Source organism: Marmota flaviventris, chromosome 19, assembly GCF_047511675.1.
Source record: "Marmota flaviventris isolate mMarFla1 chromosome 19, mMarFla1.hap1, whole genome shotgun sequence".
NCBI lineage: Eukaryota > Metazoa > Chordata > Mammalia > Rodentia > Sciuridae > Marmota > Marmota flaviventris.
In genome coordinates this window covers 33826906-33852663 of record NC_092516.1, presented here as the reverse complement: position 1 = coordinate 33852663, position 25758 = coordinate 33826906, and the positions used below count along the sequence as shown (strand labels likewise).

General features: G+C 56.5%; 1 protein-coding gene across 5 annotated transcripts in view; it reads left to right on the top strand.

The window, feature by feature from the left end:
• LOC139702956 (caspase recruitment domain-containing protein 11) overlaps nucleotides 1-23591 on the top strand; it is a 72634-nt gene extending 49043 nt beyond the window's left edge. For 3 of the 5 annotated variants that reach the window (XM_071605738.1, XM_071605736.1, XM_071605737.1), the window contains 19 exons: nucleotides 214-366; nucleotides 798-923; nucleotides 1492-1689; nucleotides 3126-3302; nucleotides 4121-4172; nucleotides 5765-5841; nucleotides 6911-7011; nucleotides 8056-8108; nucleotides 9740-9872; nucleotides 10610-10811; nucleotides 11115-11241; nucleotides 13344-13584; nucleotides 14151-14247; nucleotides 14626-14721; nucleotides 16100-16235; nucleotides 17263-17442; nucleotides 19087-19211; nucleotides 20681-20796; nucleotides 21853-23591. In XM_071605738.1, the coding sequence (XP_071461839.1) occupies nucleotides 214-366; nucleotides 798-923; nucleotides 1492-1689; nucleotides 3126-3302; nucleotides 4121-4172; nucleotides 5765-5841; nucleotides 6911-7011; nucleotides 8056-8108; nucleotides 9740-9872; nucleotides 10610-10811; nucleotides 11115-11241; nucleotides 13344-13584; nucleotides 14151-14247; nucleotides 14626-14721; nucleotides 16100-16235; nucleotides 17263-17442; nucleotides 19087-19211; nucleotides 20681-20796; nucleotides 21853-22057 (2595 nt within the window). In that variant the 3' untranslated portion in view covers nucleotides 22058-23591. Of the gene's footprint in view, nucleotides 1-213; nucleotides 367-797; nucleotides 924-1491; nucleotides 1690-3125; nucleotides 3303-4120; nucleotides 4173-5764; nucleotides 5842-6910; nucleotides 7012-8055; nucleotides 8109-9739; nucleotides 9873-10609; nucleotides 10812-11114; nucleotides 11242-13343; nucleotides 13585-14150; nucleotides 14248-14625; nucleotides 14889-16099; nucleotides 16236-17262; nucleotides 17443-19086; nucleotides 19212-20680; nucleotides 20797-21852 lie in introns of those variants that run through there. The other 2 variants (XM_071605739.1, XM_071605740.1) reach the window with 2 other exon arrangements.
• The last annotated feature ends 2167 nt before the right edge of the window (nucleotides 23592-25758 follow it).

Here is a 25758-nt window from a genome sequence, read left to right as displayed (position 1 = left end):
CTTACGCTTCTTTCCAGGTGATAAACTTCTTTAAGTGATAAGCTGCTTAAAGACCCCAAGAGAAATCTCTGCCTGCCTCTGCTTTCCTGCAGAAACAGAACCTTCTGTTCTCTCAGCATCTGTGGCTGAGTCTGTCGTCCCCGCCTTCCGTGTCCACCTTGTTCCCCGCCCCTAACCTTGACACCATCAAACCCCTGCTACCTGTCCGCTCAGGCCGGCAAACGCAGCCTGCCAGACTCAGACAAGGCCATCCTGGACATCCTGGAGCATGACCGGAAAGAGGCACTGGAGGACCGGCAGGAGCTCGTCAATAAAATCTACAACTTGCAGGAGGAGGTCCGCCAGGCAGAGGAGCTGCGGGACAAGGTGGGAGCCAAGGCCATGGCAGCGTCCCCTCCTTACCAGGGTGCACCAATGAGTGCTACCTGGAGCCCCACGTTTCTTTCCAGGGACTGGATCTGCCCCTGGTATAAAGTTCCTCTGCTCCCTTGGAGTCCTTTATGAGTTTTAAGTATGAGCTTAGCCTAGCATCTGTCTTCCCCTTCCTGAGCGAGGAAGCCACAGGAAGGCAGGCACCGTGTCCACAATGTCCTCCCCCATAATACCTGGTACATAGTAGGTCCTCAGCAGTCCACAGTTGATTGACTGGCCTAGCTTGGTGCCTTTCAGTCAGATCGCTAGACCCCAGAAAGACAGGTTGAGCACACCAGCTCAGAGAGGTGCAGCCAGGAAACAGCTGTTGGCCCTGACCTATTGATTGCTCGATATGTGTATTGATTTCTCCACGTTGCTTACAGTACTTGGAGGAAAAGGAAGACCTGGAGCTCAGGTGCTCGACCCTGGGGAAAGACTGTGAAATGTACAAGCACCGTATGAACACGGTCATGCTGCAGCTAGAAGAGGTGGAGCGGGAGCGAGACCAGGTATGAGTGCCACCCAGAGAGTGGGGGACCACAGGCTGCACTATAGGCCCCCGGCCCAGCCACTGGGGTCCATCAGAGAGTTTTGACCAGTGTAATGTCACTGACTACATGGGGAGTTACTCATGACTCTGTCTTTCCTACTTCTGTTCCAAACATGAATTCTATCCCAAGAGGCTTTGAGATCCATGGCATTTGGTGACCAGGGTGCAGGGGGTAGGGAAGAGAGCCAGGTCCAGTGGGCCCCATAATACGGTGCTCAAATGCCTGGACTCTTTAGTGAGGAGAGGTTCAGAGGCAAGCCATCGTTCATAAGATGTGTGGCCACAGGCAAGCTGCCCCGCTGAAGCCTCCATCCTTGTCTGTAAAAGGGGAATTGTTAACACAGCACCGCCCCATAGAGCCGGCACGTAGCATAGGCAGGACAGACGGCCCTGGGATGGCACTAATGAAGAGGGCAGAGACGACACCCAAGAGTCAGGGCCAGGAAAGAAGTGACGGACATTACAGCCCACTTTGATTGGGTCAGGATGAGGCACCCAAGTGGCCCCTGTCTCGCCTCCCCCCACAGGCCTTCCATTCCCGAGACGAAGCGCAGACTCAGTACTCGCAGTGCTTGATCGAGAAAGACAAGTACCGGAAACAGATCCGGGAGCTGGAGGAGAAGAACGACGAGATGAGGATCGAGATGGTGCGTCGGGAAGCCTGCATCGTCAATCTGGAGAGCAAGCTCCGGCGCCTCTCCAAGGACAACGGCAGCCTCGACCAGGTGGGTCAGGCGGGCTGCGGCTTCAACCTGCCGCCAGCTGCCCTCCTGACACCAGGGATGGCTGGCCAGGGAACCACCACTGTGAAGGGGCTTTTTGTCCATTTGAAGGCAGAAGTACACGGTTCCCTCCCACATAGAATAACCTATGTCCTTGAACCTTCCATGTGTGTCTCTGTAGTGTTGAGCAGAAGCCACTCGCCTCATCTTGAAGGTAGAGGGTAGAATCCTGGCTCAGACAGGCAGCTCCACCATTAGGAGCTTTGGCACCTCTCAGTTGACCACAGTCCACTTCCCCTGGGCTCCCTCTGCCAACTGCACAGTCCTCAGTTTTAAAATGCCCTGCTCTTGTTAAAGCTGCCGGTGCCCCTGAGTAAACCCACTGATGGGCAGGTGAGTGGCAGAGTGCATTTCCCAGCAGGCCCCAGGCACCCAGAAATGAGTGAATGCTGCACCAGGCCAGATGAGATCATGCTCACTGTAGTGAGAACCTGCTGGGCACGGTCCTGGGCAGGTGCAATGCAGGTCCCTCGCAGCCCACAGAACTGTCCTTCAGGGAAGCTGTACTTATTTACAATGGAAGGGACCAAGATGCAAGGGCTGAGTCATTGTGACTCACCAGAGCCCTGGGGAGACTGATCGGAATCCCTTCTCCCCCTGAGCAGACAGAATCCCAGTGGAGGCAAATACAGGGACGTGGTTTCTCAGCACAGAACTTGTGAATTCCAAGTTCAAGGTTGCCATGGGAGCCCAGGGAGGAGTCCCTTCTAGGTTATAGGAAGACCCCTGCAGAAGGATCCCGGCACAGCCTCAGGCCCCCTCCCGGTGTTGCTGAGTGCCCCTCTCAGGGGGACCAGGATCCTGTGATGAGCTCTCATGTGGCCTTTGAGTGACGCCCTCTCTGTTCCCATCACCAACCTAGTGCCCTGGTGAGTGCCTGCCCAAGGCATGATGCTGGGCAGGACCAGCATGTTGAGCCACTGGGACAGCATGAGCAGAGCCCCAGACATGAGGCCTTGCAGGCAAGTGGCCATCTGTGGACAGAAGAGAGCACAGTCAAGTCAGGGTTCCCTGAGTGTCCTGAGGGGTTTGCTGCTGTTCTGGGACCTTGAGGGGTCTTGTGCGGTACTCCCATGATTTTAGCTGAGGCGTGGGGCTAGATGTTGGAAGGCAAGGGAGGCCGGGGTGAAGGGGCAGAGGTGACCCCTTCACCACTGCATAAGAAGGTGGGGGCCCGGCCCAGGCCCTGGTAAGGTCAGAGGAGTGTGGAGCTAGGATATCGCCCATGGCATTCAGGGAGACGCCAGGTCAGGAAAGAGGAGGAGCCGTTGGGTGTCAAGCTTGGATGCCAGAGGGGACAATGGTGCCGTTGGTCACTATTCTGCTGACGGCCAGCTGCTCGTCACACCTGTCTCCATCACTGGCTTCTCTGTCTCCAGAGTCTGCCCAGGAACCTGCCAGCCACCATCATCTCACAGAACTTTGGGGACGCGAGCCCCAGGGTTAACGGTCAAGAGGCTGATGATTCTTCCACCTCGGAGGAGTCACCTGAAGACAGCAAGTACTTCCTGCCCTACCACCCGCCCCGGCGCAGGATGAACCTGAAGGGCATCCAGGTACCTGGGCGCAGGGGCCCACAGCAGAGCAGGCACCAAGTCAGACCCCCCCAAGGGGGGAGGTGCCAGGGCTGGACTCCCCCCCACCAGGCTGTGCCTGGTTCTGCTTAGGTCTTGGGCATCCAGGTGTCACTTGACGAGTTTCAACCCTGGAAACAGAAATGATGCCAAGTTAGGGTTTTTATTTATTTATTTTTGTTTTGTTTTTGTTTACACGGATCCCATTTCTCCTATAAAAGAAAGGAAAAGAAAGTCAAGTAAGCATTAGTTTCAAGTTCATTTGCTTATTTACCAAATAAGCATTGAGTGCCTGTCACAGTCTGATCCCAACTGTATTGCTCAGTGCCCAGCGCAGTCCCCCTCAAATGGCTGACTCGATGAAGAGTGAATGAGCCAGAAAGTGCATGAACAAATGGGACCATGTCATCAGGCCTGACCTGCCTTGGCCTCTCTCACCATGACCCCCTGGGCGGCAACACCTGGGGCCAAGGGTGGTGGGCAGCCTCATCCTTTTCTAAAACCCCCTGCCCTGTGCACCCAGCTGTGCCCCATCCTAGCTCCTCTGCCACGCTGAGAGCTATGGGGCAGGCCTTGGGGAACTTGGGCCAACACCTGCCTGGTCAAAGCCCAGGGGAGCTCCCTCAGTGTCCCATCCCAGCGGCAGGAGACCCACGACCTGAGTAACCACGCCAACCGTGCTCTGAGAGGCAGGATAGTCTTGCCTGGTTTTTATTTTTTCTTAGTGCCAATGACATGTGTCTAGGGCCCTGTTTGATTTGTGTCCTCTGTCTTGTTTCTTCCCCTCCCCTCTCTTTCAGCTGCAGAGAGCCAAATCCCCCATCAGCCTGAAGCGAGCGTCAGATTTTCAAGGTTAGTGAGAGACACCCAGATCCCTCTCTCCCTGCCTCATCTGTCGCACTGCCTCTCCTGGTCCATCTGTTTCTCCCACTGCAGCCATCAACCCTGCAGGGCCGACCTGGGTGGGACCTTGGGGGTCTCAGGGTGGTGAGAGCCCATTAGGTAGTGATTAATGTTCATCATTATCCAAAGTGCACAGGGGCCCTGCCCGCCACCTCGCCCTGGGTTTCCCTCCCCCACCCAGTGCATCTGTGCTCAGGGCCTGCCAGCCGGGGACTTCCTGGCCTTCCTCCACACCCTGGCTGGGCAGAGCCCAGGCTGGGGAGGCTGCCGGTTCCTCCCGGAGCCCCTGGGTCTCCCAGACATACTGACTGGAGATCCTTCTTTTGTCCTCGCCACACATCAGGGTGATGATCAGCTGCGGATGGTTTGTTAGGCAAATGCATACCCACCATGTACAGGAAGGTTCAGGAAGATGTCCTGGGATGTTCCCCACAGCTCATCCACATTCAGGAGGAAGCGTCACAGGCCACCCGGGGGACAGCTAAGGGCATGGGACATTTCAACTGGGCCTTGAAAAGGGAGGATTTGGGTGGATGGTCCCAGTGTCTGGAAGGACCACTCTGCAGAGGGGCAGCAGAGAGAAAGGGGAGGAGCCCAGGTGGGGTGCCGTGTGGGAGGTGCTCTGCCATCCCAGAGGATAGAGAGGAACCCCCAGGGGGCCCACAGGCTATACCAAGGGCTTCACCCTGCCCTGGTGACGACCTCCAGGTAGCTTTGAGGGAACAGTTCAGACCTGGGCTTTGGGCAGGTCTCTTGGGGCATGGAGGGAGGAGGGGGAGGCCTGATCCAGGTCCCTCGTGACTACATCCGGTATCTCAGTAGCCTTCTTTATCTAAAGGGACATGCACTGGGCCTGGAGCCCGCAGCAAGCAGAGAGTATTGTCCCCCAAAGGAAGAGAAAGGGCGCTGCAAGGTCATGGGGCTTCTTTGTCCCTCACCAGACCTGATGAGGGCCTAGTGCACAGTTCCTCCCCTGGAGGTGGCCACAGACCGGCTGCGTGTCTGTGTATCTGTGTGCACGCTCGGTGAGGTAGAGGTGGAGAGATGGGGTAGCAGAGCTGTCAGACAAGGGCTGCCAGGGGCGGCACAGACTTGTCCCATTGTCCTTGGTCCACATCAGTAGGATATGGTGATCCGTCAGGACGAAGGACTAATTGGGCTCCCCCGAAGCTTTTGCTCCTTAAGGGGGGCCCTGTCTACAGAGAGCTCCCACTAGGGACCCCGTGTGGGGAATGCCATGAAAGTCTTCAAGGACAAGTGACACTGTTCAGCCTTATCTGGGTCGGGCCTGGATGGGGGCAGGGTCTGTTGGTGACGGGTCCCAACTGCAGCAGCCTGTAACTGGGAGGGGAAATGAGAATACTGGGGGCACTGCTCCTCCAGGTACCAGAAAAGGGAGGGCAGGTCCCCAAGGGGAAGGAGGCAAGAGGTTTGGGGCACCCGCCGGAGCCTGTGACTTCCCTTGTCTTCCCTTTTCTCTCCTCTCTTGTTTCTACTTCCAACCCTTTCACCCCTCCCTGGTGCCCCTCTGATGAGGACAGGCAAGGGACATGAAGACAGGGATGCCAGCCCCAGCTCCTCCCACTCACTGCCCATCACCAGCTCCTTCTCCAAGATGGTAAGTGCGGGCTGCTCCACTTGGTCAGCCCCCACCCCTCCAGAAGGCTGTCCCCCGGGCTGCCAGCTTATGCACCTGAAGGCCCCAACCCGCCTCTCTGTCCTTCCCAAGCCCAGGCCTGGTAGCTAAGTCCCTGTCCACCCTGGTCTGCAGCCCAGGTCTTCCTTGCGTTTATTTAAAGATGTTTCTACAGCCTCACAATGGATTTGCACTCTCTTGCACCTCCTTCCCCAATTTAACACTTGGCAGGGGGAGGAGCTGGGCCTTGGGCTGTAGCACAGCGAGGGCTGAGAACGCCGCACCGCACCGCAACCTTGCAGCGGGGTGAGCTGTGTAGCCTGGAAGGGTGAGCAGGACAGGAACTACTTATGCTTGCACCCCTCCCCTGACCAACACCTCCACTCCTTGGCTGTAGACCCCCTGGGCAGAGCCGCCAGGGTCCCAGCCACTAGATCCAATGTCATTCACCCCCAGCCAGGCAGCAGAAGGCGCAGGATTAGAAATTCTAACCCCGAGGGAAGCCCCAGGAAGCTTGTCAGCGCAGCTTCCCAAATCAGGCCCTGGGGGAGGCAGAGATGCTGTAATGAATGAGTCCTGTCTGGTGGCAGCTCTTGGGGACAGAATCCAAGGCTCATATTTGAGGCAGCCTTTGCCAGAAGCCTGCCGGCTTGGTTTCCCAGGTCACCCCCAAGCTGTCCCCACCCTCCTCAGCCCACAATCATCATCATGTCCAGAGCAGGCACAATCCGGGGACACGGAGCTCAGTCTATGCAGGGTCGTGAGGCCCCGCCCTGGCCTCCCGGCCTCTGTGGTTCCCGCCAGCATCCTCCCGTGAGCAGATGTGAGAGCAGATGTGCTTCAAGCTCAGCAGGCGCCGCGGGCTGAGCACAGGCCTCCTCTGGCCAAGGTCGCCGCTAAGGACCAGCTTGCTGTGCCTGTGCTGCCTGAGCTGGGGACGAGAACAAATCCGAGTTAGATTCCGTCCCTGTGTATACAACATTGATGCCGGCGGAGGCATCAGCACACAGCTCCCCACCTCCCATGACACCTCTGCTCCGTGTGTTTGAAGCAGCCCCATCGGAGCCGCAGCAGTATCATGTCCATCACTGCCGAGCCCCCCGGAAACGACTCCATCGTCAGGCGCTGTAAGGAGGATGCCCCGCTCCGCAGGTGAGTGGCAGTTTGAGGAGGGGCCGCGGCCAGCTCCTCAGTCGTCTCCAGGCCACTGTGTACTCGCTAACTTAGCAGTCCTTGCAGCCAACTCGAAAGGTGGGCAGGAGGGACCCTCTGTACAGATGAGGAAGCCACAGTTCAGAGAAGGGAAGCAGCCTTCTTCCCAAGGCTACCTGCTAACTGTCAGATGGCAAAGCCTGAGTCCCTTGTCCCCATGCTGCCCGAAATCAGGTTCCTAGGTCCTGTGACCCCAGAGCTTGGGCTCTTTCTGCCAAAGAGCAAAAGACCCCCAAAATGGCTTCCACACTTCCTGTCCCCATCTTCTTTATCTTCCAAAACTCACCAGAGCGCTTGACCAGGAAAACCACAGTAGAGGTGCACTCACAGACGGGGGTCACTAGTCCGGCCGAGGCCAGCACACAGCACACTCACGTGTCAGGGCCAAGAGGAAGACATGGCCCCAGGAGCTGGATTCACAGCCCAGTTCTGTGGGGCCAGGTTTGGACCTCGCCAGCCACCTGTGCTGGCAGCTCCAGAGACCACCTGGGTCCCTCCCCAGCCTTGTCCACCCAGCTGTGGGATCACCTGTCTCCACAGTGGTACTCAACTCCATCTAGGAGAGGTGTTTGAGGGACTTGGGGAAGCCATGTGGGGCGGCTGTGAGGGAGCCACCTGTACCTGTCATCTACTCCAAGAGCTGGGGGCAGTTGAGGTTTGCCCACCCACTCTCATCTGGAGGGCGCTCGGCTCTCTCAAGAGTCATCCAAGCACAAAGGGATGTCAGGTGCTCACCATGTCCAAAGCTGAGAGGGAAATGCACGGCAGGAGGGGCCCCTGGGCTCTGCTCACCTGCTGGAGATACTGGGCCACCCACCCTCCCAGCCCAGTTCCTGGCCCATCTCTTCTACCTGCCTGCTGATCTTCCTCTCCCTCCTATACTGCCCTCTTGGAAAGCCAGAACATTCCAGAAGCCTCCCCCTCCCTGGCCCTCCTGCACACACATTCACGACTACCCTCCCCAACCCTCCCCGTGTCTCGCAGCACAGTCGAAGAAGACAACGACAGTGGCGGGTTCGACGCCTTGGACCTAGACGGTAGGTACCAGTCGGATCTGAGCCGTTTCACAGGTGCAGCAACCTGGTCCCCTGCAAGGTCTGCCTGGCACACAGTAGGGCCTCAGGAAATGTGTGGAGTGCTTTCAGAGAGTAGGCTTGGCGTGGAGATCAGGTGAGCTCACCTGTGGCAAGGAAATGCCCAGGTCTAGTGCTTACCTTGTAGGTATTCAGGGGCCCCCCAGGTGCAAAGCAAGGGTTGGAATTAGATCTGGGTTTTTAAAGAATAGTTCTCATGAATCGTAGCCACGCCCTGCGCACCCGGCCAGTTCGATCTCATCTCTGCTGCTGTCCTCAGAAATACAGTTGTGATCGTCTTGTGCAGTAGGTGGAGCCGGGCTGGAGACATGTATCATGCTGTTCCCACCTTACACAGAATGCATAAAGGGGGGCTAGAACGGTGAGGGTGAGCATCCAGGTGCAGGTACAGGCAGGCAGACATGGGGTACCCAGGCTGTGAGATGGTCCTGAAGTACCCCTGTGGGCAGAGCCAGTATTAGGAAGATGTTGCAGACCTAGGTTCTCCCAGAAGCCACCCTCTCCCAGCCAGGAAGTCTGGTTGAGCCCAGCACACCTCACCAGGCTGTGCTTGGTGCCCAGGACACAGACTCCAGTCCCCAAGGCCTTGCCTGGCAAGACTGTGTGGTCCCAGCTCTGCAGCAGCTGGGTGGATGGACGCAGACCCACAAACTCGAGTCTGGAACATCAGGGAAAGGGGAGCAAGAGGCATTGAGATGGCCTCGCAGGGGACAGCGCCAAGGCCCAGAAATGTGACGGCATCCCCAGGCCCCTGCACAGCTGGCAGCCTGGGAGACCATGGCTCAGAATCCTCCGGGTGTGCCCTGCCAGCCCCCTTTGTTCCAGGGCTCCCCAACCCTGCCTCCGAGCCTTGCCAGGAGAGGCTGCCAGCAGATAAAACGGAAAGATCAGTGGTCCCTCTTAATTGGGACCATCAGAAGCTATCAAGTGTTAAAGAGAGGTTAGCACCTAATCGAGGCTGGATAATGAGAAGAATTGAAAGAGTTTTGGAAAGGGGACGCTGGGAAGAGAATCCTGGGCATCTGTCCAAAGTATTTTGCAGTGTCGGGAAAAATTCCCTATGCAGAGAGCCTTTGTTATCAGCCCAGAGCAGGATCTAGGCATCCCTCCACCCAGTGACCTGGTGCTGTGTGGAGTGGGCGTCTTCCCGGGCTCTTCAGGGTCCTGCTGAGGTGGGGAGACAGGGAGGAGCCCAGTCCCACAGTCTGTGATACTGGTGGGTGATAGGGAGACCTCAGCAGGGGTGGAGGGCCCCAAAATGAAAACCCAGGGAGCCAATTTCAAAGTAAAACTACCAACCGGATGGCACACTGCCCTTGCAGACATAAGACAGGATTCCTAATGATAGTTGGTGAGGCTTCACAATAAGAGAGGATTCCTGGAGGCAGGGGACTGTCTACATTAGAGAGGATGCAAGAACTCGACCATTTAGCCTGAGGCATAAGCAGGGCTGTGGGGCTCTGAGTGCCCCAGAGCCTGGACCTGCCCCTGCTCAGCCCTCCCAGGGGGCCGGGGCAGCCCTCCAGGCTCCTCTTGGCTGCTCCCACTCCTGATGAGCCCTGGCTCCTTTGCAGACGACAGTCATGAGCGCAGCTCCTTTGGTCCACCGTCCATCCACTCCTCCTCCTCGTCCCACCAGTCTGAAGGCCTGGATGCCTATGACCTGGAGCAGGTCAACCTCATGTTTAGGAAATTCTCACTTGAAAGGTACAGACAGTTGCAGCAAAGGGGAAGCCAGGGGTGTGCGGGTGGGCATGGGATAAAGATCTGTCCCCCCTCACCACCTGCATTACCCCCTGTCCTGGGATCTAGTCCTAGAATCACAGCATTCCCAAGTCAGAAATCACCCCCTGTGACCCCCTGACTGTCCAGGGAGGGAAACCAAGCCCACAGAGGAAGGGCTTGCCTGGGGCCCAGGGTGACCTGCTGGAGCCCAGAGAGCAGGGCTCAAAGGGCTCTTCCTGTGGTGGTGAGGAGTGGGCAGGGCAGGGTGGCCACCATAGGCCCTGGACAATGTCTCACCAGAGACACCCTCTCTGTGTTCCACAGAGGGCAACTCAGCTCTGCATCTCTTTCTTTGGTACCAGGGATTGAACCCAGGGGTGCTTAACCACTGAGCCACATCCCCAGCCCTTTTTTTGTATGTCGTTTAGAGACAGGGTCTCACTGAGTTGCTTAGGGCCTCACTAAGTTGCTGAGGCTGGCTTGGAACTCATGATCCTCCTGCCTAAAAGCCTCCCGAGATGCTGGGATTACAGGCGTGCACCACCGTCTCCAGCAGGGCCAGTGGTGAGCCCTCACTTGACATGGCCAGCAAGGTGGCTTCAGTGGCGACTCTCTTGGAGCCACAACATGCAACACCCAGTATGTGACAGACACCAGCAGCTATGCCACCAGGGTCCCCCTCCTCCAACCCTAACCCCCACTTCATTTCCTAACCCCAGACCCTTCCGGCCCTCGGTCACATCCGTGGGGCACGTGCGGGGCCCTGGACCCTCAGTGCAGCACACAACGCTGAACGGAGACACCCTCATCACCCAGCTCACCCTGCTGGGGGGCAACGCCCGCGGCAGCTTCATCCACTCGGTCAAGCCGGGCTCCCTGGCCGAGAAGGCAGGACTCCGCGAGGGCCACCAGCTGCTGCTGGTGAGGGGCTGGGTGCTCAGGGCTGTGTGGACAGGGGACAGGGGTGCCTCGGGCCTGGGTGGAGCTGGGAACAGGGAGCTGGAGGGAAGGAGGCCATGCTGTCAGGATCTCGAGCCCTTTCCTCCCCACTCTTCACTGGTCACCTGTGCACACTGGCTCGCTGTGCTCCCGGGAGCTAACAGAGGCTCATGCACCCCTCGTGCTTTCTCCCCCTCACTGGCCCTGAGCTGGGGAGGGTGCTCTGGTGTCCTGTGTAGAGCAGTCTCAGCCCCGTGACTCCACTCATGTGTCTTTGCCACCTAGCTGGAAGGCTGCATCAAAGGCGAGAGGCAGAGTGTCCCCTTGGACGCGTGCACGAAGGAGGAGGCCCGCTGGACCATCCAGAGATGCAGTGGCCCGGTCACCCTGCACTACAAGGTCAACCAAGAAGGTGAGGTCTGGGCTGGACCAGCTCCACTCAAAGGCCCCTGACCTTGGGCAAGTGACCTCATCCCCCAGCATTCTACTTGCTCTTTGGTGCATTGGGAAGAAGGAGCCCCTCCTAGCACCATCAGAGGGTCTGATGGGCAGGCCTTAGAGAGGAGGCAGGGACAGCAGATGACCTGCCTGGGGTACCTCCAGATGCCTGCCCATCAGGGTGGACACGGCAGCCCCAGCCTGGTCCAGTTAGCCCCTCCCTTCTGGGTGGAAGTTTCATCTCTTGGGCTTCCCGCTGTGCCACAGGTAGCAGCCCTGGGGTGGCTCTGCTGGGCCAGGCAGGGCCCTGGAGCACATCACAGCCCCCCGGCCCTGTGCCCGTGGTCCCCCAGCCTCAGGGCAGGCGGGCTTCGACCTCCCTTCTGGTGTGGCCCCAGTGGTTTAAACCACGGCACCTCTTGGCCATGCTCCTGGGCAGGGTAAGCTCAGCTTTGTCTTTCCCAGAGTCTGAATTCTTCTCTCACCTCCAGGTTTCCTGCATGATTATCTCTGCAGCTGGGTCTTATTTTTAACTGCAGGCTCATGAATGTTTCAGCAGAGCATAAACAGCCAGCTTCTCCAGCCGCTGTCACGTCCCTTCCCAGAGTGCCCTGCCAGTTCGGGGGTCGATGATGCTGTCCCCAAACAGAGGGCCAAGTAGCCCCACATGTGGGACAGGCTCCTTTCCGGTCCTGTGGCCTGGCCAGCCCCACAGAAAGTCTGTGCCTTGTGCACTGGCCAGCAGCCCCACAGAGTGCGCTGGGAGCCGCGCCCCTAAAAGTTGTGCACAGGGGTGTCCTGCAGCCTGGGACTCCAGGCAGAGCTGGCTCACTGCAGCAGGCTCTAAGATGCACTGCATGAGACCAGGCCCCACCGTGCCCACTCAGCAGGATGCTGACCCAGCCAGCTGAGATGTCCCTGGAATTTGTGATGCAGATACCTGATGAGTTCCCCGGGGCCTGGCTGTTAGAACTGTTAGAACGGCTTTAGCTTCCACTGTGTTATTCGTCATCTGCCTGTGGAGCCGATTTAGAGATTTACATCATGGACTTACATTATGGATATTCACTTAGCGCTTACTGCACTGGCAAAAATTTACTCAGAAGGACAGTGACATTTAAATAAGGTCGAAATGGCATGCAGTATGGTCTTACCAATTTAGAAAACCTATTGGCAGTATCTACCAAAGCAAAATATATAGATACAAAATATGTAGCTACCTGATAACTCCACTTTCAAGTAGATTTCCAAGAGAAGAGAGTACATATGTCCACCAAAAGCAATGTATAAGAGTAACTCATAGCAGTTACTCATAATAGCCCAAACTGCACACAAGAGAATGGAGAAAAGAGGAAGTGTGGAATAGTATACAGCCAGTACACTGCTGCTATGTTGTGACGTTACAGATGAATCTCACAGACATAACATTGAGCATAGTGGCTAAACCAGAAGAACTTATACTATTAATCTCTGTTGATATGAAATGAGGTACATCTTAGCAATGGTGTTAGCATTCAAGATAAAGATAAACCTTAGGAAAAGTATTGACAGAGAGGGTTGTACATTTGTGAAAATGTACTGAATTAAAGATACATGTGGTTTACTGTATATAAGTTATGCATCATTTAAAAATAAAGAATAAAACCAGGCATCATGGTGCACACATGTATAATCCCAACAATTGAGGAGGCTGAGGCAAGATGGCAAGTTTGGCAAAACCCTGACTCAAAAAAAAAAAAAGGATTGGGAATGTAGCTCAGTGGTAAAGCACCCCTGGGTTCAATCCCCAGTACCAAAAGGATTAAAAAAAAAAGAACCATATAAGGGTGGGGAAGGCATGGAGATTGTAGCAGAAAGCTACTATAGATAATTGTTGCAACTTGGCACACATTGTAGCTCTGAGCTCCCTAGCAGCCAAGACAATGAAGGAAACCCATAAATGCCAAGGCTGCTCAATGCCCAGGGAGTAGGGCTCTTCCCAGCCAGGAGCTCTTGAGAGGAGGGTGCCACACAGGCACATTGTCTGAGGGGGTGGCAGGAAGTAAATCTGCTGCATTTGGGATGTCTGCTTCTTAGGGTACCGGAAGCTACTGAGAGACATGGAGGAGGGTCTGATCACCTCGGGGGACTCGTTCTACATCCGGCTGAACCTGAACATCTGCAGCCAGCTGGACGCCTGCTCCATGTCCCTGAGGTGTGACGACGTCGTGCACGTCAGGGACACCATGTACCAGGACAGGCACGAGTGGCTGTGTGCCCGGGTCGACCCTTTCACGGACCATGACCTGGACACGGGCACCATACCCAGCTACAGCCGGTGAGTCCTGAGCCTGGCGGGGCCTCTGCTCCCAGCCCAGGGGGAGGCGTGGACAGGGCTGGCACTGCCATGATCATCTGCAAGGGGCTTGGGCCTCCAGATGAGAAGACCCCCCCTTTGCCTGCTGAACCGTGGGGCCCCTCTGTGCTCTGGCCCTCCACGGAGCCTCACAGCGCCCTCTTTCAGTCTGTGATGACCACACTCTGCCCTTTCCTGTAATCACTCCTCATTGCTGTCCCACGGGCCACAACCTGACAGCCATCCTCTCCTTAGCAGTGTGATCTGCCCTCTTAGGCCTCAGCACTGCAGTCCCCTCCTGTGACTCCTGAGGCTCTAGCACAGCTTCTGAGGCCAGCCCGGCAAGGTGGCCATCAGCAGACCAGACGAGACAGGAGCCCTGGGCCTGTAGGCACGGTCCACACACAGCACCAGCCCCATGCTCTCCCAGGGGTCCCTCGGGCTCAGCCCCTGTGGTCCACACAGGGCTAGGCACACCCTACTCCAGAGCCAGAGCTGGCCCTCACTCTGTCTTAGCCCCTGAGGCTCCTCCTGTCTGGCCTCCCCAGGGCCCAGCAGCTGCTCCTGGTCAAGCTGCAGCGACTGATGCACCGGGGCAGCCGAGATGAGCCGGACACCACCCACCACACCCTGAGGGCGCTCCGGGTAGGTGTGGCACAGCCCTGCAGGGTGGCAGGAATGGCCACCTGTTCTAATAGCGTCCCCTGACATTACTGATGAATCCAGGGACTGGGTTCCTCAGGGAGGGACACACACCATCACCCCCAGCCAAGGAGCCCCACCTCCTGTGCCCGCCTTGAGTTCCCACGTTCAAGGGGAGGAGGGTGGCTGCTGGAATGTGCCCTTGCTCTGCGCCTCTGGTCTCTGTGGGAGCAGGTCACCTTCCCTGAGCCTCCCCATCTGCTCCCCGACACCCGACAGGGATGGGGCTCGGGGACAGGTTTCTGCCTCTCTGCAGTGACATTACACTTGCGCATACTGCCAAGCCCGGCTGGGTCTGACTGATGGATAAACTCATTTCAGAACACCCTGCAGCCCGAGGAGCCACTGGCCACCAGCGACCCCCGGGTCAGCCCCCGCCTCTCCAGAGCCAGTTTCCTCTTTGGTCAGCTGCTTCAGGTGAGGGTCACCAGGTGCCTCCCGACTCTCCGGTCATTGCTGTGGCTCTGCCTCCCCCCTAGGAAGAAAGGCCTGTCCCCAAATAGCTGTGCTTCGTGGTTTTACATCACGTGCGATTTTTCACGGTGCCTTACGTCTCCCATCCCAGCTCGCCCTCTTGGGGACAGGTCAGTAAACAGTCTCTGCTTCTTTTAGAAGCAATTCCCATTTTTATTAAAAAAAAAAAAAGGTTTCAGGAAACTTATGGCCGAAAGGAGCTTAAGCAACTTGGCTGTCGAAACCTGAATAGAAAACTCAGAAGTAATGTATCAGGAAAAGAAAATCATTCCAAATATTTCAGCCAGTTCAGGTCCTCAAATTGAGCATTAAATTTATCTGAGCATCCTGGCAGCCAAGGAATAAAGAGAACCCCAGTAGGTTCTTAAACCTTATCCATTTGTGGAAACATTTCAGGTCTTCAGGACCAGAAAAGATTTGTCCCTGTACATCTCAAAAAATAATAATAATAATAATAAAATAAAATTCTCACCTAGATCATTATGTGAGGAATCCTGACCAACACACTGAGTGATATCTTCAGAGGTGACTTCACATAAATACAGAAGCACACCTCGTGACTATTTCTTCTGTCACCAGTTGACAGAAGCAAAGAGAATGATAGTAGAGTGTAGCACCAGACACTCTCCTGTGGAGGTGCTGCCTGATTAGACCCCAGGGGACGGATGGTGGGGCCCACAGCTCCATCCTGATGTTGGAACAGAGAAGACTCAGAAATGGTTAGCAGAGAGACAGCTAGGTGGGAGGAGGCCCAATCTGAGCGGTCCCAAGGACAAGACCCTGTGAGATGGCACACCATTGTGTCCACACATCTGCAAGGACCTGAAATTAGCTGCCAGCCCCCCTGGATTTGTGTCCCTGCAGAGGGAAGGGCGGGAGAGACCCTAAGGAGTCCTGGGAGTACGATGTGAGCTTGCCTCTGTGCTCACCTCGGGGCGTCTGGGAATTGTGGACCAAGCAGCGCTCCCCAGAAGGCTTGAGGGTTGTTGGGAGCACAGTGTCAGGGGAGAGGGAGGGTCCAGGGCTCCTCGGCAGCTGGAGCAGGCCAGCCTGAGTGCCAGCAGGGGCTGCCTGCCGATTCCGCGGGGGAAAGTGGGATGGGTCCCCAGATGGTGGGGAGAACTTGGCATCTGCCCACTGCCTAAGGGCACGTACCCAAAAGCTGAAGGATCCTGCCACCTGCTGGGGTGTGTCCTATTTCTAAAGGGGAAGGACGCTTGGGCCCCTGGCGAGCCGGGGTTTGCACACCTGTCTGCCTGTCCGTCTAGCCAGAAGCACAAGCCAAGGGATGGTTCTCCCCGCCCTCCCTCTGTCCCTGCAGTTCGTCAGCAGGTCAGAAAACAAGTACAAGCGGATGAACAGCAACGAGCGCGTCCGCATCATCTCGGGGAGCCCTATGGGGAGCCTGGCCCGGTCCTCGCTGGATGCCTCGAAGCTGCTGACCGAAAAGCACGAGGGTGCGTGGAGACCGCCAGGCCCCACCCTGCTGCCCGGCCAGCCCTGGGTCTGCACCGTGCAGGCGCACTGCCCCCCCCACAGGGGACCTAGCGGCCTTCTGGGGAGGATGCCTCCAAGCCCAGCTGTGGCTGACCCTCCTCACGGTCACGTCCACCCAGATGCCCATGTTAATCGGAGCTGTTTGCTGGGATGTGTTGATCAATTCCTCTCCCCACTGGATGCTTTTCGCCATTCGTCAGGCCCGTGAGGGGCCACCAGGACCCCGTGCCCATCCCCAGCCCCTCACTGCCTCCCCCGCTAGGCCAGCCTCACTTAAGAAGGGAGGCCAACGCTACCATGCATGTTATCAGGGAAAAGCCAGGGCTCCTCCCCAGGCTGGCCAGGCCAGGCCAGGCCAGGGGACAAAGGAAAGGGACAGGTGTTTGGTTTCAAGAAGTGGGTCCTCAGACTGCTTGGAGCTGGCTTTACAACAGCCGCCCCTGGGGCTCTGCTCTGCTCCCACACCTTGGCTAGAGAGGACTGGAGAAGGCAGATTTGAGGTCGTGTGGTCACTCTGCCTGCAGGCTAAGGCTCCCCAAGTTCTCAGAGACCCCCAAGGTCTTGCTCAGTGACCCTGCCCTCCTGCCATCTGGTGGTCTCCCTTTCTCCCATGCATTCACCCTCCCTCTGCCCAGGCCACCATGCCCTGGCTCTTCTCCTGGTCCCAGTCCATGCCCCTCCTCCAAAATGCCATCATGGACCATCTGCTAAAGCAATCCCTTCCTCCAGAACCAGGCCATGTCATAAACCACCAGGGCTCGTGCGTATGTCCCACACCCCTCTACCTCCCGCAGGGGCACAGTTTCCTGGGAGAGGTTCCTGGGTTCCTGGAGCATCCTGTTGCCCGTGCAAACAGCCCCAGGTGTCCTGACATCCCCAGGGGGCCCCTAGGCTCTGTGGGGCCAGCAGGGGTGCTAGGGCCTCCCTTACACTTCCCCTGGTGGGCAGGGTGGGGCTCTGATGCCAGCCCCTCCTGTCCCCTGCCAGAGATGGACCCCGAGAGCGAGCTCAGCAAGGGCCTCAGCCTCATCCCCTACAGCCTGGTGCGTGCCTTCTACTGCGAGCGCCGCAGGCCCGTCCTCTTCACGCCCACCATACTGGCCAAGACGCTGGTGCAGAAGCTGCTCAACTCCGGGGGCGCCATGGAGTTCACGATATGCAAGTCAGGTGAGCCCTAACGGCATCTGCCGCTGCAGTCACCTGTATTTAAAGCACAGATGTCCAGGCCTGCCCAGGACCAGTTAATGTCAGATGTCCAGGGCTTCCTTAAATTAACGTCACAGACCTCACCGTCTTAGCTGTCTCCCAGCACACAGTTCAGAGGCGTTGCTAGCACATCCACACTGTGCAGCCATCTCCACATCCAGAGCTCTTCATCTTGCAGACAGAAACTGGCAGGAGGGCAGGGTCACCTTAAGGAGAGCCCCGGTCCCCATCCCAGCCCCGGTGCCTCCCTTTCATCTGTTGTCTGTGATCCAGGATAAGGTACCAAACTCTGTTGCTACATCTGTAAAACCAGGACAATGGCAGCTGCTCCTCCCAGAGGACAGAGGCTCATGGATGGACAGAGCTGGCCCTCAAGCAGCACCCAGCATAGGTTCCAGGTGGAGCATTAAGGGTCCACTCAGCTTTGAGCACTGGCCATGCACCTCCTCGCCCAGCAAGGCCCCGGTGCCTCCCTTCAAAGCCCAGCAGTTGGGCCTTGCAGCCTTTTGAGGGTGTGCACCTGACCCCTGGGACAGGCCCCTCCAAGGACAGGCTTGAGGAGAAGGACAGCCTTCCCCAAGCACTTATCAGCTGACCTCCAGCCACTGGGAGGCTCTGTGTCCTATTTGAAGATCCCACTGAGCCCTGACCTCTGCAGACATATCCCATCTTTCCCCTGGTGTCTTCATTGGGCAGGAGGCCAGGCCTCTCCCACTCAACTTCCTGTACCAAGTTTACAGCCTGACCCTGGGGGCTGGTGTGGGATGCCCTAGGCCTGGACTTGACTTAATGCTCCTCCTTCCACAAACAGAGAACCTGAGACCCAGAGAAGTTAGACATGTTTAGAGCCAGGCACCTTGGCACAGGCCTGTCATTCCAGCGACTCAGGAGGCTGAGGCAGGAGCATCTCAAGTTCAAGGCCAATCTCAGCAACTTAACTTGACCATGTCTCAAAACAAAAAATAAAATAAAATAAAAATAGGACTCCAGATGTAGCCCGGGGGTAGAACACTTGCCTAGCATGTAGGAGGCCCTGGGCTCAACATCCAGCACTGCCAAAAATAAAAAAATAAATAAAAGACATGTTCAGGGTCACCCAACAAGTAGGTGAAGCCTATCTTCTTCCAGGAAGCCTGTCTATACCCCTTCCCCGTACCCCTTAATGGTGTCAGGTGATGGGTGGATGGATGGATGGTAGGTGGGTAGATGAATAAGGTGGATGGATGGACAGCCAAATGGGTGGATAGATAGATGGATGAATGGATGGATGATAGATGGGTGTCTGGTAGGTGGGTGAATGGATAGGTGATGGGTAGATGAATCAATGTGCAAGATTCTTCATGATTGGCACCTGCTGGGCAGAATTGCACCCAGCACCTGAGCTCTTTTGTGCAGTGGAGTTTATTGTCGAGGAGCCAAACACCCGCTCTGTCTTCAAGACGCTTCACAGTCTAGTGAAGGAGACAAGAGTCATTTAACTGTGTGGCTGGAGAGGGACCAGACACCAAGTTCTGTAGAGTCCAGGGGGCGACAGCAAGGCCTGAAGAGACTGATCCACTCAAGACCACCATGTGCCACCCTCAAGATTGGCCCCTCTCTCTGCAGATATTGTCACAAGAGATGAGTTCCTCAAAAAGCAGAAGACAGAAACCATCATCTACTCCCGGGAGAAGAACCCCAACACCTTTGAATGTATCGTTCCCGCCAACATCGAAGCCGTGGCAGCCAAGGTGAGGGGCTGGGTTGCTACACGGGCCTGGGGCACCCTGGTCATCTCTGGGCGGCCCCAGACCATGGGTGCAGGTCACTGTCACCTCCCCACGTCCCTCGCTCTGCCCCTCCCTCTTTCCTCCATCCCTGTTTTGTATTTTGGACTCGGCTTCTGTCTTCGGTGGTGTCCTGGTGCAAGTGAGCTGATCTGCATTGTTTGGGGACATGTGTGTCTGGTCATTGTAACAAGGGCCAGGGATAGAGAGCAAGCATGTCAAGGTGTGAGACAGGGCAAGCAACAGGTGACAGCTGTCACATCACCTGACGGGGAGAAAATGGGCCACCAGCAGAGTCACTGGCTACAGGGTAGCAAAGGTGGCCGTGTGGCCCTGGGAGCCAGGTGCCCTTCATTCGTTGGCCTGAGCACTGAGTCTTTTCCCCTCCCAGTGCTTGATGGAAGGAAAGCGCTCAGCCTGCAGCAGCGAGGGCCGGGCTCAGCCCTGGTGGATGGGCCCACGGGGTCCAGGACAGGAGCCCAGCCAGGATCTCAGCGCCACCCCCCAGCTGGCTACTACTCCCGCGCCCACCCCACGGGAAGGCAGAGGCTGAGTTTTGGGGCAGCCTGGGGGATTTGCTGTGTTTTTTAAAGTCTGGGCCAAGCAGCTTTGGAAGTTCTGACAGCAGAGCACAGAGAAAGCAGGCAGGCAGCTGAGCCCACCACGTCCTCTGGCAATCCCATTCCCAAGGACTCAGTGCTGGGGACAGGGGCACATGAGTAGTGGCCAGGAGGGAGCATGGGGCTGCGGGTGCCTCTGGGCCTGGGTGCCTGTCCCTGCATGCTAGACGTTCGAGGTTGTGAAACTGCACACTTAGGGCAGTTATATTCCAGCCAGATGTGAATTTAGTGTTTGTTCTGAGGTGATTGATGCCTTCAGCAAGCCCTGGATTGTCCTTTGGCATGGGCCCTTCAGAGGCTCCTACCCACCAGCCTGGACTTTTTTTTTTTTTTTTGGTACCAAGGATTGAACCCAGGGGTGATTAACCACTGAGCCACATCCCAGCCCTTTTCATGATTTTTTTTAAATTTTGAGACAGGTTCTCGCTAAGTTGCTTAGGGCCTCGTTAAGTTGCTGAGGCTGGCCTTGAACTTGTGATCCTCCTGCCTCCACCTCCTGAGCCACTGGGATTACAGGTGTGCACCACCACACCACCCCCGGCTCCTACCTTGCCTTTCCGGTGTCCCCCAGCCTGGAAGACCGGCTGGCATGGCTGGTGTTTTGTTGAAACCATCCTGGGTCCTGGTCCCTGCCAGTGCATCACCCTGTAACCTTGGTTACTCCCTGGTTCAGCCGGTGGCGCTCAGCACTGTCATGGCCCTGGCATCTGTCCAGTGAAGCCTGGCCCTGCTCCTGGGCCCTGCTCCTGGCACCATAGAGGCTTGGGCGGGCGGGAAGGGGCACTGCTGATTGGCGGCTTGCTGCATTCACAGAATAAGCACTGCTTGCTGGAGGCGGGCATCAGCTGCGTGCGAGACCTGATCAAGTGCAAGATCTACCCCATCGTGCTCTTCATCCGGGTGTCCGAGAAGAACACCAAGAGGTTCAGGTAGGCTCCGAGACCTGCCCCTCTCCCTCACAGCCTGCCCCACCTCCTTGTCTCCCCGGCATGCCCTGTCCCTCCATACATCCCTTCAGTAAGTCCTCATCCAGGACAAGACCCCAATCCATGGCAAAGGACACAGCTGGTAAGGACAGGTACTAGGAGGACCCCCAAGGGAGACCTTGCAGGTGAGCCATCCAGACCCTATGCAGCTGCAGGGACAGTTAGCGAGTGGGCAGTGGTCGGAGAAGGTCCAGACCACATGGAGCTTATCGGCCACAAGAAGGAAGGATGTGGCCTCTAATTCAAGAAGGAAGGATGTGGCCTCTAATTCCGAGGGAGACAGGAAGCCACTGAGGTTCTGGGCAGAGCCCGACAGTCTAATTCAGGATGTAAACGGCTCCTCTCCGTGCCTCTGTTGAAACACACAGTAGGATAACCCAGGCCAGGAGGATAGTGGGGGCCGAGACTCTGGGCAGGAGGGGACGAGAAAGTGGCTGTGGCCAAGCACTGTGGCGCACGCCTGTAATCCCAACAGCTTGGGAGGCTGAGGCAGGAGAATCACTAGTTCAAAGCCAGCCTCAGCAACTTAGGGAGAGCCTGTCTCATAATAAAATATAAAAAGGGCTGGGGACATGGCTCTGTGGTTAAGTACCCCTGAGTTTGATCCTTGGTGCCAAAAAAAAGAAAGAACAACAACAAAGAAAGTGATTCTGGATCCTGCCCAGCATTGAGCCTGGAGAATTTGCCACAGGGTCAGCTGTGAGGTTGGACAGGAAGCCAGGGTGGTGCTGGCATCATCTAGGGTCCCCGCCTGCCTCCAGGCAGCTGCAGAACAAGCCTAGTGACCATAGTAACAGGCCCTGGAGGATCCATCAGTGAATGGCTGAGACAGGAATCACTCACTGTTGGGAAAGTGGAACTCGCACACCTCTCTGCTTCTGGAGGCTCTCTCGGGGATGGGCAGACAGTTGTGCAAACCCCTGGGCTGGCCTTTGTCCCCTACCATGGGGATCCAGCCCCACAGCCTCCCCCACAGCCCCTGTGGGTCTCCTCTACCAGGAAGCTGCTGCCCCGGCCGGAGACGGAGGAGGAATTCCTGCGCGTGTGCCGGCTGAAGGAGAAGGAGCTGGAGGCCCTGCCCTGCCTCTACGCCACGGTGGAGGCTGAGATGTGGGGCAACCTGGAGGAGCTGCTGCGCGTCATCAAGGACAAGATTGGCGAGGAGCAGCGCAAGACCATCTGGGTGGACGAGGACCAGCTGTGAGGCCCAGCGCCCCGAGTCTGAGCAGTGCCGCAGGAGACGAGGGGGCATCCCGCTGCCCCAGCCTGGGGCCGTGTGCTGGTGTCCCTCCAGGGAGCCCTGGGTGCAGACGCAGCCAAGGACAGACACAGCTGGGGAGGTGCAGGGCATAGCCGTTCCATCCGAGGCCGTCCTGCCCAGTGGTCAGGCCCTGCTGACATTAGCAGAGGGACTGCCCGAGGCCAGCAGGCCCCTCAGAAACCAGAGCAGCAGGTGAATGTAATACGTAACGCATGGGACAGGTGCGCTACCCTAGGGCAGAGCCCGGCAAGCAGGGCGGCTGCCAGCCCTGGGCACAAGCATCCTCCTGGGCAGGACAGGTCTGGGGGAGCCAACATGTGCCACGTGGTTATTTTTCTTGCATTAACATTTCTAGTCCTTTTATTCATTTAAAAAAAAATTTAAATTTAAATGTTTCAGAGGTTAGTCCCTCACGGTTTTCCTCAGTGGAACACCACTCCCAGCAAGCTCAGCATAGGCACAGAAATGGCTCAGGCCCTGCGTTCAGGTACTGGGTGCAGGACGGTGGCCTTGTCCCCTGGACACTCCTGATTCACAGCCAGGTTTGGGTGTCCTCACTTAGAGCACCTGCCTGGACTCAGGGCATCCTGGTCTGGAGAGTGCAGGGTCCTCTCTGGGAAGGACCCAGCTTCCCACAGGTGGCCCAGAAGGACTGAGGCCATGCTCCTCCTCAGAGAGTCACCACCAGCATCTTTGTCCTCTGCATTTGCTGTTCCTGCATCCTGGGGTTCAGGAGGGGTCTGGGGGTGAGGCCCTCCAGTGGGCTTGCTCCCCCCGGGCCCAGGAGCTGGAGGTGCAAGAGGGCAGCTCTTCCCATCACTGTCAGCAGCTAATGCCCTGCAGTTCTGAACCTGACTGGGCACAACCACACCGGGCCAGGTGGTGTCCTCGGCTGAGCAGGGAGTAGGCAGGAACTAGGGGAGCAACTGCGAGTAGACAACCCAGCATCCCCATTGCCTCCCTAACAGAATCCTGATTTTATTCTGAGAATCTGTGTGCACAGCTAAATATCCATACGTCCCAGCTGTCCTTGTAGCTAAGGTTCATCAAGGAAACAAGGAAAGATTTGGGGGAAAAACAAGACAAAGAGTTCCTCCCTCCAGTTTTCTGCCCGCAATGCAGACATGATGACTGGAGCCCCAGCAGTCATCTTGGAATTTTGAGGTGACCACGTAAATGGGTGGAACCGAAAGATAGAAGGAGACAGAGTCACTGGTGACACCAGAGAGCCCAGGACCCAGCGCTGCCCAGGTTTCTTTTACATGGGACAGAAATCAATTTTTATCTTGTGTTAAGTGGCTATTTCAGTTCTCCATTACCCGTAGCCTAGAGCAATTCCGAACAGACACAGGAAACCCCCTTTTCTTTATGATTGCAAATGCCATGGGTTGATCTTCTGCTAGGTTTTTGCCACATAATCAAGATGGGATTTGTTCATAGAAGAACTGTATTAATAAATATCTCCTCCTAAAAAACAGTCCTGCGCAGCCTACAGCAATTTCTGGCATTTTGGCTCTCAGAAGACGAATTAGCCCTGCAAAGGCTGGGAGATGGGAATGGATGGGTGGGGCGGGTCGCAGGAGGGTGCCTGGGTCTCTCTTCCCTCCTTGGGTTTCCATCCCTCCACCCCTGAGTCTGGGACCTTTAAAACCAAAACCAACCCCCCTGACCCCCACAGCCAGCCAGAGCTTCATTTTCCAAAACAGCCCCTGCACTCAAGCTGGGTGCTCTGGGTCTGCACAGGCGGGGACCCCGAGGTCCAGCTGCAATTACTTAAGGCGCTAGATACCGCCAGGCGCCTTGTCAAAGCCTGAAGTTAAACAGTAAATTTCCCCCAAGCCGAGGCCATCGCATTTCCACTTAGAAGCTGTGCCGGGGGGGACAGACGTGACTGGAAAAAGAGACCCGGATAAAAGGCCTGCTGATTTATTTCTATTTATTTATTTAACTTCAGGGTCCTCAGGCTTGCGGTGCAGAATTGCTAAACTGGCTTGCATAGCGTTTGGGAGGCCCAGGGTGAAGGGGGGCTGCGCTGGGGAAAGATCTGGAAAGACGACAGAGGGGTTTGCCTTCCAGCTCCAGAGGGCAGGGCATGGGCCAGATACACCCTAGCAAGGGGAGAGGGCGGCAGGGTCTGCAGATGTCAGGCGCTGCCCCCACTGAAGCTGAACCTGGGCTCTGATTCCACCTCAAACCCCAGGAACCAAAACTGAGCAACAGGAAGTGCCCCCGCCCCACCCCCCATCCTGGCTGTGGTCACCCACCCAGCAGCAGGTCAGCAGGTTGCTGGGGAAAGCAGAAGAGAGGCCCTGAGAGGGATTCTGACCACATGGGGCTGTCATGAGATTAGAGGAAGCCACAAGTAGACACCTGCCCCAGCCCAGCCCCAGTGGCTGTGGGACATGGGGACATCGAGCCTGTCATCTCTCAAGCCAGCAATGGAACACACACCCTTCCATCATAGAAGTCACAAAGCCCAAACTGCAGGGATGGGGGACCTCTGAGAGGAGGGTGGGGTGGCAAGATTTTGTTCTTGTTTGAAAATGCATAGATAGCCAGGCGCGGTGGCACAGGACTGTGATCCCAGTGGCTCCAGAGGCTGAGGCAGGAGGATCACGAATTCAAAGCCAGCCTCAGCAACAGTGAGGCATTAAGCCACTCAGTGAGACCCTGCTTCTAAATAAAATACGAAATAGGGCTGGGGATGTGGTTTAGTGGCCGAGTGCCCCTGAGTTCAATCCCCGGTACCAAAGAGAGAGAGAGAGAAATTCTGTAAAATGGGCCCACGGTGCTGACCCCCACATGCTTTCTTTTCCAAGAAGAAATTTACCTGCAGCCCTGCCTGGCCTCAGTGGACAGGATATGTCACATTTCTCAGCAAACTACCTGTTCACTGTAGGAGAAATGCAGGCCCAAATTAACGTTGATAAGAGGAACCCAAGTTACCCTGAAGGGGGAGACTTTGGTGACCAGATCCTGAAACTCTGGGAGATAAGGGTAGTTCCTTTTAACCTTAAAATCTGTAAGAATGTGTGGTTAAGAATCCTGTTAGAACCAGTCAGTGTGGACCAAGGTGATGTAGAGTTGCCATGACAGTGGGGACTTGAAAGTCTGATGTCACCCTGCTGTCAGTCAAAAGTCAAGAGGTGGACCTGGGAGGGACTCTCTGGAAACTTCTCTGGGATCCTCAATAAAATGGGAGTGCAAGGGACGCATGCTGTCCCTCTCCTCTCTGAGAAGACCCACTCTCCCCCTTGAGAATGTCCCCTTTCCCCTTTCCTAGCCCTTCAATAAACCCCTGCCTGTTGCTCTGAGTGACACATCTGAAATCTTTCTGACTTAATCACAGGAATCTGGGTTTGAGGAGGGGGGTCTTCATGGTGCCTCAGTTTCTCAGAGGGCCCCAGCTCTGTGAAAAGTTGAGGCTGGGACCTCCACCTCTCCTAGACACAGACTGAGCCCTCCTCCTCCTCCCCTGCACTGAGGGACACCAGTCCACCCACTAACACCCAGCTCAGCCCTCAGTGGCTCCCCAGGCCAGAACCAGGCTCCCCTCCTTCTCTCTCCTTCCCTCGGTGCTCCCTCCAGGCCTCACCCTGTCACCCTCTGTCACCCACCCTATTGATTGATCTCTTAACTCTCTG